This window comes from Panicum virgatum, chromosome 4N (assembly GCF_016808335.1).
Source record: "Panicum virgatum strain AP13 chromosome 4N, P.virgatum_v5, whole genome shotgun sequence".
Taxonomy (NCBI): domain Eukaryota; kingdom Viridiplantae; phylum Streptophyta; class Magnoliopsida; order Poales; family Poaceae; genus Panicum; species Panicum virgatum.
Genome location: NC_053148.1, coordinates 21,168,498 through 21,187,950, shown reverse-complemented (window position 1 = coordinate 21,187,950; position 19,453 = coordinate 21,168,498). Strand labels below are relative to the sequence as shown.

At 44.9% G+C, this 19,453-nt stretch overlaps 2 protein-coding genes and 1 pseudogene across 4 annotated transcripts; 2 read left to right on the top strand and 1 right to left on the bottom strand.

Moving 5' to 3' along the window:
- Positions 1-1,295: 1,295 nt before the first annotated feature.
- Positions 1,296-4,488, top strand: LOC120670525 (annotated as a pseudogene).
- Positions 4,489-7,779: 3,291 nt separating this feature from the next.
- On the top strand, positions 7,780-11,706 carry LOC120669587 (calcium/calmodulin-regulated receptor-like kinase 2). 2 transcript variants are annotated; one of them, XM_039949378.1, is made up of 8 exons: positions 7,780-8,055; positions 8,306-8,760; positions 8,998-9,151; positions 9,737-9,863; positions 10,046-10,131; positions 10,217-10,288; positions 10,528-10,731; positions 11,091-11,706. In XM_039949378.1, exons 2-8 carry the CDS (start codon positions 8,408-8,410, stop codon positions 11,406-11,408), a joined length of 1,314 nt encoding a protein of 437 aa, XP_039805312.1. In that variant the 5' UTR covers positions 7,780-8,055; positions 8,306-8,407; the 3' UTR covers positions 11,409-11,706. The 2 variants fall into 2 exon arrangements, with proteins under 2 accessions (XP_039805312.1, XP_039805311.1); XM_039949377.1 differs by having other exon boundaries at positions 7,784-8,055; positions 8,208-8,760.
- A 587-nt stretch (positions 11,707-12,293) lies between these two features.
- LOC120669586 (phosphatidylinositol 4-kinase gamma 5-like) lies at positions 12,294-16,265 on the bottom strand. 2 transcript variants are annotated; one of them, XM_039949375.1, is made up of 3 exons: positions 16,019-16,265; positions 15,727-15,838; positions 12,294-14,919 (listed from the first exon to the last, which is right to left on the bottom strand). In XM_039949375.1, exon 3 carries the CDS (start codon positions 14,657-14,659, stop codon positions 12,695-12,697), a length of 1,965 nt encoding a protein of 654 aa, XP_039805309.1. In that variant the 5' UTR covers positions 14,660-14,919; positions 15,727-15,838; positions 16,019-16,265; the 3' UTR covers positions 12,294-12,694. The 2 variants fall into 2 exon arrangements, with proteins under 2 accessions (XP_039805309.1, XP_039805310.1); XM_039949376.1 differs by lacking the exon at positions 15,727-15,838.
- Between the last annotated feature and the right edge of the window lie 3,188 nt (positions 16,266-19,453).

Genomic DNA, 19,453 nt, shown 5'->3' with positions numbered 1-19,453 from the left:
TGCTAAACAAAAGGTGTTCGAGATGCGGTTCGGCATATACGAGGCATCATATGATAACCTACCTCGTATGTTATCCCAGGTTGCTGCTAGAAATCCTGAAAGCTTTTATGACACATATCTCGTACCAGCCGTGACTAGGGGGCAAAGCATTCTGCAACAAATTTTCTTTTGCCTAGGTGCCTGTGTTAGGGCATTTCAGTGTTGTCCTCCTGTGATCTGCATTGATGGCACATTTCTGACTGGAAGGTATAAAGGTCAGATACTCACCGCAATCGGGGTAGATTGCAACAACCAAATAGTTCCGCTTGCATTTGCATTTGTTGAGAATGAGAACTTAGACAATTGGTATTGGTTCCTTGAACGAGTGAAGGTTCATATTATTGCTGCACGTCCATATGTGTGCCTTATTAGTGATAGACATGCAGGTCTGCTACAATCAATAATGAAATTGCAACGCGGAACTGCGACAACGCCTCCATCCCTATCATATCATCCGCTAATGGATCCAACTTCTTACTGATTAAAAGATGTGTCATGATATCAAGTATTATACTAGATTTTTCTTCGGTCCATGAAAATTCTCCAGAATTGGAGGCAGCCATTAACTTAGGCTGTAATATCAATAAGGTATTGTTATTATAAATTTACAATTCTATATTTCACTATCCAAAAATTAATTCTATCCTCGAACTCGTACTTAAATTTTTCTACTATAGCACTAATTATATTAAATTACTATACAATATCAATGGATTCAAATATAATTACCTGCAGATCATAAGTGCGTAATCCGGCAGGGTTTCGCCGCTTCCCTTCTTCTCACCCATCTCTTTTTTTCCATGATTTTTGGTGGAAGTTCCTCTCTTTTTTATTTGGATTTTTGTTGGAATTTTTGGACTCAAATGAGGAGAGAATGGTGGGGGGCTTATATAGAGGAGGGACCCTGTCGCCCCCCCCCCCCCCCCCGCTGCCGAGCCCCCGCTCGCGCTGACCGAGGACCGGTTTGTAATTTTTTTTACAAAAAAGGCATGTCGCCCCCTGCCTGGACGACAGGGGCCTGTCGCCCTCCCCATGGGCGACAGGGGCACATTTTTGAAATTTCTTGGAACGGCCATATATTTTCGAAATTTTAATTTTTTTAAATATAAAAGTGAAAAAAGGCGTCAATAAGGCAAAGGCCCAAGCCACACACTCCAGAGTCCGAGCCCAACACAAACCGTGTCGGACTCCGACCGTTTCAACACCCGAGCCCAAATAGCAAAAGGCCTCGCATCTCGAATTCTCGATCTCGTCGTCCCTCTCTCTATCAAAAATAAAAAAAATCCCATCTCGTCGAACGAGACGAGCCCTCCTCTCTGACCCGAAGCTGACGCGCCCAACCCACAGCGCCCAGCCACATCCCCACATGGCCGCGCTCGCCGGCGGCGACTCCCCGCCCCTCCCGCCGCCGGCGCCGTCGTCAAAGGGCAAGGCCAAGATGGACGGAGAGGCGGAGGCGGAGGGCGCGGGGAAGATGTGCGGCATCTGCTACGTCGACGGCCGGCGGGTCATCCGCGGCGAGCTCGACTGCTGCGCCCACTACTTCTGCTTCGTCTGCATCATGGCCTGGAGCCGCGTCGAGTCCCGCTGCCCCTTCTGCAAGGCCCGCTTCCGCACCATCCGCCGCCCGCCCGTCCCGGGGCGGTTCCCCGACGAGCGCATCGTCTCCGTCCCCGAGCGCAACCAGGTAATCGTTTGTGATACCCTAAATCAAATATGATCCGATCTAATCCGGTAATCCCACGACTTTTCGGTATCTCCGTAGTAGAAATCCTCTTGCCCATGACTGCGGATTCCGGCAAATTCGGCATTGGTTACTCCGTACCACATGCTATTCCGCTTCCCTGTCAATTCGCCATGCCTGGATGCTATGAATTCTCCGCGGGACGACGCTGACGTGCTGTGCTGGTTGGTGCAGGTATACCGTCCCCAGGGCAACGGGAGCACCACGGTGGGCCGGGATCCGTACGCGGACACCATCTGCACCGTGTGCAACGGCTCCAGGGACGACGAGCTGCTGCTGCTGTGCGAGCTCTGCGACTCGGCCGCGCACACCTACTGCGCCGGGCTGGGGACCGTCGTGCCCGAGGGGGACTGGTTCTGCAAGGATTGCGCGACGGTCCGGGAGGAGCAGTTGAGGTGGCTGGCTGAGAATGAGGGCCGGGACAGCCGGGGTGAATTTGAGATCGGCATCGATGTTCCCGGAGCTGAGCCAGTTGCAGCTCCTTCTGTTTCTGATGTTGTGGATGATGAGCATGATCCGGATAGGACAGATGTGTGGAGCGGTACACTTTGGAGGGATATCCGGTGCAATCACCGAACTGGTGAAAGCACCGTGAAAGCAAACTAAAAAAGTCTTCAAAAAATTCTGAAAAAAATCATGAATGTACATCTCGGTCTACCCCATCTACATATAAAATTTCATGATCAAATTCATCTTACTCTAACAGTTACAAAAAAGACAAATTTGGGCTGCATTTGAACGTTAATGATTGTCAGAAAATTTGTCTTTTTTGTAACTGCAAGTGTAAGATGAATTTGATCGTGAAAATTTATATGTAGATGGGGTAGACCGAGATGTACATTCATGATTTTTTTCAGAATTTTTTGAAGACTTTTTTAGTTTGCTTTCACGGTGCTTTCACCAGTTCGGTGATTGCACCGGATATCCCTCCGTAGACTTTCCATGGATGACCCGGTTCCTTCCGTTTATGACATTGTGGGTGACGATTTCGCCACCAGTGCCGGGATCTTTAGGATGCCTGCAAGGAATGCTGAGGATTTTCCATCACAGGGCACTTCGTCAGCAGGATCTCAGTGTCCTGGATTGACCAAGGGACGAGATAATGGTCTCGGGGCGTATCATGCCCGCATTCGCCTTGAAGTTGAGAGAGCTAGAACACTGCGGAACTCCCGCAACCTTGATAAGCGCATAAGGGAGCTGAGGGACAACTGGGCTGCTCTGCGTGATGGTTCTATGGGTTTTGCTCCACGTGTGCCTAACGGAAGAAGGAAAGATATGAATGGTTATGTTTCTGTTGCTACCGAGCAGCGACACCCGGCGCCTGGAACTGTCAGCTACAGAAATGGTGCTGCTGCTACTTCTGTTCAGCTGCCATCGCCTTCCCCTGAGGAAATTAGTACCTCACTGGGACATAGTAAAAAAGTCTCGCACAAGGATGCTCGTGATGCCCGTAAGGCATGGAAAAGGTTGGAGATGGCAAAAACTTCTAGTGGGAAGAAGATATCTACAACCCTGCCTCCCTTAGCTGCAGCCTCCCATTTTCCATGGGGAACAGATCAACTTCTTACAGTCCGATTGATACAGTCTTGGGACACAAGAACCGTAACCAGCCTAATAAGGTGTCTCAACAAAATACCACAAACTGTGGTCAGGGTACAAAAATGGAAAGTACTCCGCCGGCAAAATACACAGGAGAATGCCGTAGCTTGTCTGAGGGCAGTCGGATTCAAGAAAGGATGATTTCTTTTCGGAATCGAATAAATCAGGATAGTCTTAATGGTGCAGTTGCCTCATCAGTTCAAGATCAACGTGCTGATCAATCATTAGCACCTTCATGTAGTACAGGCATATTAGAGAAATCCAAATCGCTGCATCCACTAAAGTGCAGTTCATCATCCGGTCAGTCCCCTCCGACTTCATCACTACGGTTGGAACCTAGTGCTGGGAGCCAGTCTGCTATGATGGTAAACCCTGAGAATCTCCCAGCTGTTAGTGCTGTGACAACCAATGAAATATGCAGTGCTGCAACCACCGAGGTTAGAAAAAGTTTTAGAGCAGACCGTCATGAGCGCAAAAGGAAACACAGTTCTGAAAAATGCAATGCTGAAGGATCCAAAAGGTCCAGGTCAGCCTGTAAAATTGCAAAAAGTGAGATCTCTTCCTTGGCTGTTCGTGAGCTGAAACTACTCAAGATAGACAAAATGCATGGTACACATCCTCCTCCCAATTCTTCTGTTCCCCAGTATAACTTTCTTTTGCTGTCACATATTTAATCTCATAAACCACCGTCTGTGATTCAGGCTCTGAAACATTCAAGGAAGTTGCTCGGACAGCAACACGGTACCGTCTTGGCTGCCTGCGGATTTGAGCACTCACCATCGCAATCCCTTGCACTCTCAAGACCGATTTGCAAACATAGCCCCAAAGTCAAACAGCTGAAGTCATCAGAGATAACCGATTCTTGCAGCGAATGCTTGCGTCTCTCTGTGAAAGAAGCCATCAGTTTAGCCTTGTCAGGTAGGCATATGGATCAAACCAGTGCCTCCTGTTAGATTCTAGACATATAGTCTTGGGATTCTCTCTTGTCTGGTCATTTGTGAATATCTTACAGCACAAACTAGCGACAAGTTGTACATTTCATATTTTCATAGCATGTTAATGCCATCCTATAGTGTAGTTGCTAGGTCTGATTAGTCCTTTAACAACTACTCCCTCCTTCCCCACTTATAAGGCATACACATATATCAAGATTCAAACCTTCTCATCTTTGACCAATAATTTGACTATTAATTTTTTGTTTTTATAATGCAAATTTCATATGATTGGATTCATAATCAAATATAGTTTACAATGATTATAAGTTTATAATCAAAAGTGATATAATATATGATAAATAAATGATCAAAGTGTTGTTTAGAAGACCGTGTCATGTTCCATCATGTCTTATAAACGGGGAAGGAGGGAGTAGCATTCTCTTTATTTTGCCATGACCATGGTTGTAGTACTAGAACCAAACATTTTCGGGCTCATGAGGTGTGGTTGGTGCACCTAGAGCACGGAATGGGTCTCGCATCATGACATGGTTGGGTTGTAAATGTTGGCTATTAATGGGTTGACAAAAGTCTCTTGATGAAGAAAAACCGGTGAAACTTGCCATAACTGCTGATCTCAAATGTCCTGATGCCGATTGGAAAAGCGAGGAAAGCACGTCTTGTTGAGATTTTGTAGCCTGTCTATTTCCAAGCAATACCTAAAATGTTTAAACAAGTTGTTGCTCAACTCGTAGTGTTTATCTTCCTCAGTAATCAATTGTGAGGCAAACAGGGGGGTTGGGGTTGGTTGCTCCAGGAGTTACCTGTCAAGTCTTCACAAAAACGTGTCCGTATGAGCAATGCAGAATACCATTTTTTTTGAGAAACACAGTACAGATGCAGACGCTCACAAACACGCACGCACACTCATTCCTATGAATACACGCACGCAACCCTACCCCTATGAGTATCTCCGAGAGACTGAGCCGGCAAATCCTCGAGATTGACGAAGTCACCACAGGCGCTCACAAACACGCACGCACACTCATCCCTATGAATACACGCACGCAACCCTACCCCTATGAGTATCTCCGAGAGACTGAGCCGGCAAATTCTCGAGATTGATGAAGTCACCATAGGTGCTCCGCTGTCGACGGGAACGTCGCCTACCACTGAAAGCACAAACACCGTTAAATCCTAGAAAATTCGTTCCCACGGGGAGTCGAACCCAGGATCTCAGGTGCTACTGAGGCTCTTGTAACCACTAGGCTACAGGCCCTTTCGCATACAGAATACCATATAGTTGCACACCTATGCTTATTTTATGAATGACACGAAACTATTTAGGCCTAGAGGGGACATTACTATTGCAAACCCTAAGTTAAGTACTGTAATGTAGTTTTCTAAAAAAAGGAAAAGAAAAAGAATGAATGCTGGTGTACTACAATTATGCAAACTATTTTCAACTTAGCATTAAGGATTCGTAACAAGTTTGAGTAGTCCATTTGTGCGTACAGAGCGGTGCAAGTTTTTTTTTTTGGGAGGTACTAGTTGAAGTCCGATCTTGAAGCTAGTAAAGGAAGAACATTTTACTTTGCCAAAAGGGTATTGTTTCTTCCGTCTTTTCACCTATTAATTTTCGTTCTGAGAATTTTAGCTAGGCATACGGTAATTAAAGAACTTGCTTGGATATACATACGTAGGCCCTGGTCATCGACCACTGGAATGTCGAGCTCTGTCCTCCTCGCGAGGTTTGCCTACCCCGCGCTCATCACCAAATGTGCAAAAGATCAACCAAATCCGACGCGATTCGGAGAATTTCAGGAGAGACTGGTGTGTGGCCAGCCGCCAAATTGCAGGCGGTACGTTCAATTCAACGCCGCGCTGCACTAGGAAGATCGTATCTTTTGTATCGCAGCTGCCAAATGCCAAACCAGCAGACCCAATCCAACACGAGCATCCTACGCGCCAAAGGGATAGGACGGGACGGGGACGCGTCCAAAGCTCCAAATCAATGTCTCCGGCGGCAGCACCACCACACCGGCACACCCTGTACTGCTGGTGTGGTGTGTGCTGTGCTCTACTGCTGGCGTGGTGTGTGCTGCGGTGTAACCGTGTGCCTTTATTCACCGCGTTCGCAAGCTGGAGCTGGAGGCTGGAGCTGGAATGCTGTGAGAGAAAAATACAGTTGGACTGGCTGGAGCTGGAGCTGGAGGCTACAAGACCAGCTGAACGCAGTGATTGCTGCTGGTGCTACCCCAGGAGAAGCCTTTCTGCCCGATGCTGCGGAGACGGTACGGGAATACGGCACACCGTGTACCGGACAGGGTAGACGGTGTTGTATAAATGGAGGCATGGATGACTATACCTTGTATTGTATAAATGGAGGCATGGATGGAGCTGTCACTGCCATTTCGCTGGCAGAGGAGAAGAAACCTTGGTAATGGATTAAGCGCACCCAACAAATTAATGGGCAGAGCAAAAATAATAAGAACAAAAAAAAAGGAGAGAAAGCAAAAGACAAAAATCTGCCGAGTCGGTCACCATACCTACGCAAAATGCTCCGCGTACCAGGATCATACACCATCTATACACAACGCATCAGTTTAGCCGGTCCCAGCCCAAACCTAACCAGTCCGCTTTGCTAAATCAGGCCCTGTTTAGTTCTCACCACATAACCCCCGTAAACAAAAAAACGTCACATCGAATGTTTCAACACATGCATGGAGTACTAAATGAAGTCTATTTACAAAACTTTTTGCATAGATGGACTGTAAATCGCGAGACGAATCTAATGAGACTATTTAATCCATGATTTACAACAGTGATGCTACAGTACCATCTGCTAATTATTGATTAATCATGGATTAATTAGCATCATTAGATTCGTCTCGCGATTTACAGCCCATCTGTGCAAAAAGTTTTGTAAATAAACTTCATTTAGTACTTCAAATTAGTAAGATTCTAACACAAATTTTTTTGCGCCAGAACTAAACACAACCTAGTATATACCGGAAAAACTTGAAAAGTCAGTCTGTATTAGCATAAATTGTCTATTTGAAAGAGCAATTTCTTTTAAATATTTAGAACCACCACACATTACAAAAACACTAAATTGCCTCTCCACCATCATGGGTACCCATGGCTGTACACCCACGAGCACGAGCCGTGTGCACATGGCAATTCGACAGGGTCTCGCCTCAAATCTCAACGAACACGGCCACCAACTGCTCCCGTCTCGCAATCAAGAATTCAAGAACCTCTTTCATTCAAAAAAAAAATTAAAATTCAAGAACCCATCTAAGATGTAGGCAGCTTCGTCGGATTCCAACAAACAAAAGCCGGAACAGAGACAGACGACAAAGGAGGAAACAGGAGCGAGGTCGACGGTTCACGGATACCAGTCTCCCCTTTCGCGGTCTTGCGAGCGAGCCCGGCCATGGATGCCGTCCGCACCGGTTGTTTTCGAGCCAGATATTAGTTGCGTGCGCTTGCGTCTGCGTGGAGGGGGGTTGGACTCCGTCTGCTCCGGAACAGGGGACGCGGCCCTTTTCCACGCGCCACTCTGCTCGGAACCCATCCTGCCCCGAGCCCTCTCCCTACTCCGCCACGCGGGGGAGAAAAGCAACAGAGAGGATTTCCACTCGGTCGTCTCCTCGATCCATTCTCTGCTGCAGTTCCTTGAAGCGAGGTGCTGGGGATCGGCTCCGTCTCCATCCACCGGAATTCCACGGCATCGAGGTATGGTGCAAGGCCTAGCTGCCGCCTTCGTTCAGACTCGTCTCAATTCCGCAGTGTTACGGCTAAGCTGCTCTGCAAAATTCCGGCTTGCCCCCATGGCGCCGCGAAGTTGAGGTTGCGTCTTACTCTTACCGCGTGACGCCGCCGCGCAGGGCCGCTTCACCCGTTTTGGCGCGTCGTGCCAGCGAGATGCTTCGGTGAAAGACCGCTCCTTGACGGGTTCTGCTGGTGCTGCTGCTCCCCATGGCAGGGGCAAGAGGAGGAGGAGGCTAGGACAGCCCGGCACCGAGAGGCGCGCGGTCCGTGCTCCCTAGCGTGGCCTCGCGCGGCATGCTCGTTGCCTCGCCGGGGGATGGTCGACAGAACGAGGGCCGTGCTCATCGGGGTCACCGCCGGCGTCGCGGCCGCGGTGCTCGCGGCGGCGTGCGTGCTCCTCGCCATCTGGCTGTACCGCCGGCGGGCCAGCGTCGCCGCCCGGACGCGTTCCGTGGAGTCGCCCTCAGCGACGCTGCGGGCCGATGGCGACCGCTGCGCCAGCCTCGACTCCAGCGTCTCCGTCTCGGTGGTCTCCGAGAGCGTCGCCGACTGGGGCCACCCGCCGCCGGCGAAGCGCGCCGCGTTCTGGGCCTGGAGAGGCGGCGCCGGCCACAATGGCAGGGAGCAGCCGCCGCTGACCGTTTCCGGGATCCCAAAATACCACTACAAGTATGACAATTTTTTATCTTTAAGTTTTCGTGTTCATATATGCTCTCTTGCAGTTTTACGCCTGTTTGGAACATGTGCATTTTCCACAACCTTACGCAATTGAAATGTTCCCTATGAAATTCCTGCGAAAACTGTCACTGAATAGAGTAGCCACTTGTATATGATCAAATCTTCAGTTACAAATATCACATCATTTTCTGAATTGCTTCCATCATGTTGCTGGTGGTTGCTGCTCAGGGATCTGCAGAAAGCTACCAGCAACTTTACTACAATTCTGGGGCAAGGATCGTTCGGTCCTGTGTACAAGGCTGTAATGGCCACCGGTGAAGTGGTAGCTGTAAAAGTGCTCGCGAGTGATTCAAGGCAAGGGGAAAGAGAGTTCCAGACTGAGGTATGTTACTCTTTTCCGAGTGCATATTTCTTTTGGTTTTTATTGTAAGCAAATTATCTATTTTGGTTGGTGTGATAGATGTGGTAAGAGGTGCACTTTTTTTTTTTGCCTAATCCTAAGGATATTTTGTACTTCAGGGAACAACTTCCTTGGAAATTGGCTTGCCTATTGGCATGCTGTGTCCTAAGTTATGTTCCTATCGGCATAATGCTGCCGTTGCAATCTAGAGTACTCGCATAGTATGATGAAGTAAAAAAGCAGATGAGAAATGCACACGTTCGCCTAAAAAGAATAAGTCTCACGAGTCTAGAGAGAAGTGCCTTTGAAAAAGAAACTTTTCTTATTTGTTTTCAGTCCCATTCCCATGATTAGCTAATCTGAGGGTTATCTTTTTCTTAGACACATCCATTTGTCGTTACAATGTAATTATGTTCTTGAATGATGGAACACGCTTTGCCTCAAAAATTGAAACATTATTTGCCTCCAAAGAAACATGCTGTGGGCAAAGCAAGTACCTTTAATCTGTGTGAAGTAATTTTCTAATGAACTGATCAAAGTGCAATCGTGACTACATCTTATTTGCAGGTAGCTTTGCTTAGCAGGCTGCATCATAGGAACCTTGTTAATTTGGTTGGGTATTGTGTGGAAAAAGGTCAGCGCATTCTGATTTACGAGTACATGAGCAATGGGAGTTTGGCAAGACTTTTGTACGGTAAGGGAGACATTTTTCTCTATTTTTGTAAAAGGGAGCATGAAACAAATAAATGCAACAAATGACTTGCATATTAGTTTCGCACAGAGCATGTAGTATGTCAGTGCACTGCATATGGAACAACAATTGTTTCATCATTTCAAATACTTCACCGTAATTACATTTCATATAATGTTGTTCAGGCGACAATAAACGGAGTTTGAGCTGGCAAGAAAGGCTGCAAATTGCCCATGATATCTCTCATGGGATTGAGTATCTGCATGAAGGGGTATGCTAACAGTTCATGGCTATTGAGTAAGTAACCTAATCTTGGCAATAAATGGAAGATATATGACTATGTTTCATGTGTGCAGGCTGTTCCACCTGTTATTCACAGAGACCTAAAATCTGATAATATACTTTTGGACCATTCAATGAGGGCCAAGGTTTGACAATTTATGATGTACTTTATATTGATAATTCAACTGCTCCACATGCACTTTTAAGTATTATCCTGTCAGTTGATTTAACTGAACCAATACTGACTCATGATGAGTATAAAGTTCAATGATTCAACTCCACCCGGGTATATGCAACTAAAAGCAAGATTTAAATCAGGAGACAAAATACTTGGCCTGAAAACTACGCTCATATATTCTAATTTACCTTCTGCTTGTGGGTGCAGGTTGCAGACTTTGGTCTATCAAAGGAGGAAGTATATGATGGAAGGAAATCGGGCCTCAAGGGCACCTATGGATATATGGATCCGGACTACATGTCCACAAATAAGTTAACAAAGAAGAGTGACGTGTATAGTTTTGGCATTATACTTTTTGAACTGATAACAGCCATAAATCCGCAGCAAGGTCTAATGGATTACATTAATCTGGTAAGTCATTTTAACGTTACCCGAAGTCCATACAGAATTAGAAAAACATTTTTTTTCTACTTATTCCATAGGTATTATCACTCAATATTAGCAGGTCGATCACTTATTTTATATTTGGCTAGTTTTGCCTGGTCCACTTTTGAGTCACGCACATCGGACCTATGTATATTACTACAGTTCATTTAGTCCTTTATTACCTGTGAAGCATGATGTTAGGCCACAAATTTTGTTCTTTAGTACAACTACTTACTACTGTCTTGCTGTAAGATGATGTCTTATTAAACCAGTCTGTGAGCACAAATGCCATCAGTAGTGCTGTGGAGTACCAAACAACTTATACGATGCATGCTTCCTTTCAGGCAGCAATTGGAGGGGAGGGAAGGGTTGATTGGGATGAGATACTCGACAAGGACCTCCTAGTAGGGAGCATCCCTGAAGAGGTCAGGATGCTTGCTGATGTTGCCTACCGATGCGTTAACAAGAGTCCAAGGAAGCGCCCCTGGATATCAGAGGTCACGCAGGCCATCTCAAGGCTCAGGCAGCGCCAGCTGACAAAGCATGATGCTCTGACTTTACCAAGGAGCGAAACTAGAACCGTCCTGAGGAGGATAGAGTACCAGCATGTCGAGCTGAGTGACCTTACCAGCATGAAAGAACTGACGCCCATAAGGGCATGAGCTTGTTCTAGTAATGTAGGTTCCTTGTAGAGTTAGTTTTTAACTTGATCAAAAAGTTAATCAAAATGTAAAGAGGGTTGAAGGAAGCTGTAGCTGTTTGATGAAAGCATCAAGTAGTTGAGATCCTTGAAGATGTCTTGGCTGCAATGAGAGTTATCGACGTCCCATTAATTGGAGTTCTGACTGACCTGAGGTTCGAAATCGTTGTATATAATCAACAGTAGTTGCTGTAGCATTTGGCAAGATAATGACATCCATATTGTATATTTACGTAAATCAACAAGGAATTTTTTTCTAATTTATAAAACCATACTCAGTTGTTTCGAGAAACATAAATGAAAGAATCGGGGATGTATTACTGAAAAGAAAAATCAACTCTTATTACCGTTCCATCAGTTGCCATTATTCTTTGATCATTCTTCTTTCTTATTTTTCCTCAGTCATAACTGTGCAATAGCAAAAGTACCTTGGAATACAAACACTGCAGCAACAAAGTAACAGATGGAAATTGGTAAAACAATACATGAATTACACATGCCATAATCGAAAGTACCTTAGAGTACAGACACAGCAGCAACAGAAGTTATAGCTTTGTTTTTTCTGACAATTTTCTGGACTACCGTCGCATTTATTCTGGTCGTACAACATACATGAGAGAATTAATTTCACACCTCAAGACTGCATTGCTGAGAACATTTAACTGTACCATAGCTTTTATTTCATAGATGCAGTTCAACTACACTGAAATATAGTTTTTTTTTTACCATGCCCATGTGAACGAGAAAATGAATACTCCAGCAGCAGCAGCAGCAGAGCAGCAAACAAAAGAGTTACAGCAGAGCACAAAAAGACTTATACTCAGCATGCCAATACAACACGACAAAATGATTGTAAGTTGAGCTTTAACATTCATCTGAGGTCTGTCACAATGTTTAATTACCACATCAGAAACTTTCTGCTGAATGTTTATTTGAATGGAACATTTGAATGCATATCATGAGTGGAAGAGTTGGGTGGCCAAGAACAGGGTTGACATCACATCCCAACATCCTTCAAGCAACTCATGTCTAGCAACCTAGCTAGAAAATGAAAAGACAAAAAAAAAACTATGTACAGAGCAAGACCATCATCACGATATGGACCTCTGGATCAGGTGCTCAATCAGTCGAACCCTATTGCAATGCAGTGAAGGATGGCTTTATTCTAGAACTGGATACCTTAACACCTACAAGAAAGCCACAGCAGACAGCAGCAGCTGGACAGGTGCTCACCTCCCTACTCCTGCGCTAACTCAAAACTGGGCAAGAAGTGCCAAGCCTCGGCTTTGCCCTTTGTGCTGTCACGCTGCTCTTGCGTGAGTGGAATGCCTCAGGCAGCAGCTCCTGGAACTTCTCAAGGAACGACCCCCACATCTCAGGTCCCATGTCAGCCAGTTTGACGAAGCTCACACTTGCTGGGAGCATATCATTTGCACTCCCCCAGTTACAAAGTTGAGAGCCATGGTCATTGCTACTGCTCTTAGAAGTTTTCACAGAATTCACAATCTTAGGACCAGCAGACAGTTGACGCTGGGTTTTGTCTGTTAGACTGACACCCTTTAGTGAGGTCGACAGCTTCGAAATGTTAGCAAGCCATTTATTGACAGGCTTAGGGCATGCTAACTTTCCTGCACCGCTTTCTACCTCCTCAATGTCATCTTCCTCTTCCTCTTCTTCTTCATCAGCCTCATCCAATTTAGAGAGTTGGTTTCTGGAGTTTCGCCGCTTAAATTCAAACTGATGGGCAGATGGTTCTTTTGGCATTTCATGATCTTCACCATCCAGTTCAAATTGAGTTAAATTCTCATCACCAGAGTCATGTTCTGTTGACCTGTCTTCTTGTTCTGTTGCTAGCCTCCTTGCCTCCATGCAGACAAACTCTAGCTCACTTGGCAGATCTTCCATCCCAGTAAGTTCCCTGCTCATCATCTCCCCAATCTCTGCAAGGCACAGACCAAATGCCGTGGCTTCTTTCAGAAATATGGTTGAGAGTATTAGTACTCGCAGGCATGCTTCGCGGATCATAGGCAACTCCATACGCAGCATGTCAGCATCTTTCACTGGATCAAGATTTGCAATGTACTGGAGTTCATCCTCAGAGAACGGTACTGATGCCTGAGGCCAGTGGATCCATTCAAAATAAGGATCCTCCAAACACTCCGGAAGGCTGAGACCATGATCAATAGGAATAAGCTCAGTTTGATTCCCAAATGTTCCTGCTCCAGTCTGCTTCCTTACCAGAAGATTTCCAGCATGTCTATCAGTGTTGAAGATCCTGATATCAAGAATACCAATCCTATGGACAGCGGAAACGGGAAAGCTTGAAGTGCCATGATCACTGGCATCAAAATCATGAGGAATATACTGCTGAAATGATGCAATCTTGCTAACAACTTGAGTATCACCATCAGCAACATTCTTGTTAGAACAGTTCACGCCTTCATTCATATGAAACACAGGATGAGAAATCTTAACGAGAACTGTTGGAGGGACATTAGCAGAGTTATCATGGTCCAAAAGGTAGGCAGCAACCTCTCTGAAACCAGTCTCACCAACTCGAACTGATCTTTTGAGGCCTGGCTGCCCAAGAGATTTTCCTATAAAACCTTTTGGGTTGTTGGGTGCAAATGGCTCCTCGTCATTTGGCTTCACAATTGCAGCATTCTCACCTTTGCTGTTCCTGAAATAGTAGGCACCACCAAGCCCGCTATTGACAGGTACTGGATCCACACCTTTTCTTATAGCCCTAGCAACATCCTTCACAAGCTGCCTTGTTCGAGAGCAGCGGCTCGGGCATACTAACAGTTCAATTGGACAATCCCTATCTCTTAGTTGCTGGAGATCCTTGCCTGTAGGAGACATGCATGGTGTGGAGGAGCTTCGATGCATGAATGTCTTGGTGAGAAGCAATGGGGAATCATTTCTGATGGTGCTGAGATCATTTTTTAGGACACGATCACCTAATGTCAGAGAACTCTCCTCGGTCGGAAAATTGAGGGCTACCTGCAGCTTTCTCTTGACTGTGTGCACATTGTCACCGCGATCCAGTTGAACAGCCAGGACACAACCAGTGTCAGTTTGGACAAAGAGACGTTTCCATCCACCAACCTTGGACTCACTTACACTTTTGGTAGGGTACTCACTGCTAAGAGCTCGGTCCAAGACTGAAACTGCCATCTGAGTTTGCACTGGGCTCTCCAAGTTGCGAGACATAGTGGACACTGAAAGAGGAATTGAGGCCAATGTACTAGGGGAAGCTGCCAGAATGCAGCCCTTGCTTCTCTCTTGTTTTCTTCTGTGCAACTTCAGCAGATGAGTGCGACAGAGATGTCACTGCATTGATCATCAGGCAATGACATACATCTTGTACACTTGCTAGACGGCACCAGGAAGCGACAACAAATAAGGAAGGTGAAGATAACAGGGGGACGTAACTGATGAAACTGAACAAGTTGCTTGTTGATAGTTAGATCCTGCAAGAACAGACAGAATAAGAGGATGTTATCATCATATTCCCAAGTCAGAGAAACAAACAACTAACAAGTATAAAAACAAGACAAGTATTATGTCCTCAACTTAAAAACAACTATCATTCCTGTTCGGCTGTTCCACATGAAGCATAGAACAGAAAATAAGGAAGCACACTCATGCAGTCACGCAATCAAGAAACCCCAATATTTCACATGGCTAAAGTAAGCATCCATAATTGTAAAGGAAAAGTTGGCAGTCGGCACACACAAGGAGTTGATCATTAGGTTGTTTGTTTAATGTACACATGTTGAAACTATGACATGTTAGTTGAAGATAGGTGCATCTTTTTGCAGTGTTATCATTTCAGATTCTAGCTGTCTCCACATCATCACTCTCCCATCAATAGTACCTGTGTTTTCTCACCCTGAACCTCTGTCAACCGAGATGAGATTTAGCCATTTCAGCATGCCACTAAAATTCCAGGCGGCAACTGAAATAAGGAACACCAAAACCCACATCTTAGTTCTTCCTGGTAGCTGAATGCATCAGCCACCTCATCTCATCTCGGACAGATTAGTCAAAACTGCATGCAATTGTCCAAGGTGGCCTTTTTACTACAGGAATATCATACTCCTCGAGCTGAATCTACACTACTCCGGTAGCTGCACAGGCACAAATTCTGCTCCAGCTCCACAGCTCGATTGACACAGATCCGCTGCAGCGCTGCTGCTAGAAGCAGATGAAAAGCAAACGCCTAATATGCTATCAAGTCAAGAGGTAGAAGAATAACACAAACATGAGCCCACTACCATCGATTCACCATGCTGAGGAATCAGGTACAGTTGTGAGCTTGGCGCAGCGTCGTAGCAAAGGAAACTATCATTCCGGTAACTAATAGAAATGGAGCTGTGCTGCATCTAACTGCAAGAAAGCAGAGTTTTTCCAGCTAAATATGCCAATTTTCGCTCTCCCAGCCAGAGAAACGAGGCAAAAACGGAGAAATAATAAATAGAGGCGCCAGAATTAGTGAAATGAACACCAGCAGACCAACGCGAACGGAGAACCCCAGGAAAAATGCGGAGGAGGAACCCCCAGACATACTTGATCCAATGCGGAGCCTCGGGGATGGTGGCCTGCCGCCGGCGGTGCCGCAGATCTGGTCCTGCGCCGGCGCCGGCGCTGCGCACTCCTAGAAGGCACCACCTCCCGTCCGTGTCCAGCGGCCGGCACAGCACCACCAACTCTCGGTCGCTGGCAGCACGCCCCCACCTCCCGGCGCCCCCACTGGCCTGCTCTGCCTCCCGTTCTTGGCGTCCGTGCGGTGTGTTCGTGCGCAGGGGTGGTGCGCCTCAAGTAGGGGGGACATTTGTAGGGGGTGAGGGATGAGTTAAGAGAAGGGTTAGGGAGGCGGGTTAACAAATAACCATGGTTAGAGAGACGTGAGTTGTGCGTGGGGGAGATTGGTCGAGGCAACGGGCGTCTCTACATTTTTTTTTTCTTTCTTTGCATTTGCCACCATTTGTTTCCCTGTAATTGAATCTAGGTTGCATGTAGTTATTTTCTAATTTTGAAAATAAAAACCTTAGACCATCTGGGAAGGAACCTGTGGCTGGTGATTTGCAAATAAGACCCTATTTGGTTTTTTAATGGACATATTAGGGGCAAGTCCTTAAGGATCTTATTTTGCTTACTGCCTTGAACTAAAATGATTAGTTGTAGTTTTGGCTCGGCATTTTTGGAACACAATCACTTTGCGGTGTAATAGTTTCTATTACATGTTGTTTTTTTATATGCGCTACAATTAACTACCATGTAATGGATCTATAGGAAGCTGACACCTATCAAACCTATGCACGTTTTACATAAGGGTTCCATATAGGAAGGCGACACCTCACACCTAGGCACCTTTTAATTTCAAGCCATCATCTCACTTTTCTTAATATTATTCTTGCTGCGTCACCTTCTTACGTATGATATGCTTTGCGAAGTAATAGTTTACGTTATGTGTTTTTTTTTGTTTTATGCGTGCTACAATTAATTTCCATGTAACGGGCCCGTAGGAAGCCGACACCGCTCAAACCTGGGCATATTTTGCATATGAGGTCTACGTACAGAGCTGACACCACTCAATCCTAGGAACCTTCTAAATTCAAGCAATCATCTTGCTTTTTCTTAATATTCTTTTTGTTGCATCCCCTTCTTATACGTATGATACGACAATAAGGCAGGCGTTACATTGAGATGTGGAGGAAGCGATATACCTATTACAAGGAAAGAGATATGACGTGATTACTTGACTGTTTTCCTATCTACGAATCTATATGGAAATGTTCATCCTAAGTATAGGGTATGACATCGTTGGCAAGAGCTTATTAGCTTGGATCAGTATTCTTGCACTGCAATAGCATTGTTTGATGACTAGTGAATGCTTTTGATGTGAGCATGATAGGTTAGCATGTTGTGGATTCCTTGACAGTGTCAGTTACACCTCATGAACATTAATCAGCAACAGAGGTGTATCACTACGTAATACCATTCATTCCATGTTGGATGTGGCGGCTCTACTACGCTACAATGGATGTGGCGGCTAATGCTAGGGGAGGTCCTACCATTGACCCTAGTGCTGCCAAAGAGAGATGGCCTTCAGTGCCGATCAATTTCCATTTTCTTTACCAAGAGAACCAAATGATGGCAATGTTCCATATATTCTTTAATTTCTAGTCCTAGCTTCTTTATGTTTGCATCAACATAGGCATTACCTTAGTTTCATTGTATCTATAGGTAGAAACACTAGTTGTACATATGGTGGAAAAGGGTGCTTTATGTATTACATCCATTGATAGCATCTAGAAAGGCACTTCTTCTAGAGCTCTTGTCAATAGAAACCACTTTGGGTAGCCTATGTGCTAGTTTGCTTCCCTACATTAGTATTTTTCCGGGTGAATCTCCTATGTCACCAATACCACTCTAGCCATCCTAACTACTTGGTGCACCTGTAGCATCTTGACTAAAATGTTTATACCGTGATCCCTACTATGTACAACTACCACCATACATAGAGAACAATGTGACCTATTACAAAGACCAAAGGAAGTCTAGTTTGTCCACTTGCACAACCATCCCTCCTCCCTCCACAGTTCATGGTTTCCTCCTCATCATGTGTTGTTGTGTTGACTTTGTGTTCTCTCTCCTTTTATTGGCTTCCAATGTATATATGTTGTTGAGGATACATCTTCCTCGCGTCGTCTCTCTAATCCCTAGATCTCATTAAAAGATTTCAATCCTCCTCTTCAAAGCACATACCTAGGTGTATATCTATCTCACAACTCTTGTGTGTCATAGTAAAATGTGCAAGATAAAATGCCACCATCCATTAATTTCTCTATTGTGTGTGGGGTTTTATTTCCCCCTGAGAATCCTTTTTTGTACCAGTCTTGCCCCAAATTTATACAAATATGAACATTTTTGCAGTTATCTCATACCTTTTGTTTGAGCACATCATATTCTTAAACATTTCTTTGATTTTAAATTTCCATCCATGTGTTCTCTCTAAAGTTTTTTCTACAATTAGTAAAGCTAGCTTGTTCAGGATGCATGTAGGCCTCCTTTTGGCAATCGGTCTAAGCTGTGGTTTTTCACATGCTCACTACTCTTGTTAGATTAGGATTGGATGGAGTAGATTGCTAACCAATTTCAAACCCAAAGTACTTTTGAATATTCCTATTGGCCGAGACCCTCTCTATGGGCCATCCACTACTTTGTCTGACATGCTATCTAAATTAAATATTATTTATACTCCCAATGTTAGGCTTTAAGATGTAATCCATTTCTAAGGTTTTAGGTTAGGATCGGACTAGAGATGATTGTAGGCATACTAGTCAACCACTTTACCTCCTTAGCCCATAGTAGCTATTCACTTATGGTATGGATCACATAGCTAGCACTTGCTACTAAAGTTAATTGGGAAAATAGAATAATCAAACCTAGCTCTAATTTGCCTCCTACTTGCTATTGACTTGTTACCGTGTGTGAATGCTGTTTCATTTCCATAAACATAGTGCGTCCTATGGTGAATTTTGGGGAGCAGTTAAACACATATTCCTTATATATCCTCACTGGGCACACACTAATATGAGCTTATATTTTATCAATATTCCATTCAATTTTTGATAGGCAACTCCAAAACCACCGAAAGATGTTCACCTGGAGATCATTTTCCTTCTACCAGGTTACATAAGTGGAAAGTTGGCATAAATTGGAGGGGGCCTTTCACACATTCGCTCCAACATTCCATACTTTCGATGATTTTTTTTATGTCTGATGCAAGATTAATACACCAAGTTGAATTTCCCCTCAAATTTTGTGTTGGCTTCATCAATTTCTCTACTGCTATTGCTTAGCAATGCTATGAGCAAAATTAAATATGCCCCTTTTAGTTTTGAGTGCTCGTGGTATATAGATGATATCACTTCTTAACGAGTTCAAGGACATAATGTTTTATGTAGTAATGGAAGGAAGTTTTCCATATTATAGCAC

What these genes read in the sequence shown, in the direction of transcription:
- LOC120669587 (XM_039949378.1), top strand. Translation starts at nt 8,408, where the DNA reads ATGGTCGACAGAACGAGGGCCGTGCTCATCGGGGTCACCGCCGGCGTC. An exon ending in AAAGAGAGTTCCAGACTGAG is followed by an intron (nt 9,152 to 9,736) that starts GTATGTTACTCT and finishes TCTTATTTGCAG; the next exon opens with GTAGCTTTGCTTAGCAGGCT. An exon ending in TAATGGATTACATTAATCTG is followed by an intron (nt 10,732 to 11,090) that starts GTAAGTCATTTT and finishes GCTTCCTTTCAG; the next exon opens with GCAGCAATTGGAGGGGAGGG.
- LOC120669586 (XM_039949375.1), bottom strand. Translation starts at nt 14,659, where the DNA reads ATGTCTCGCAACTTGGAGAGCCCAGTGCAAACTCAGATGGCAGTTTCA.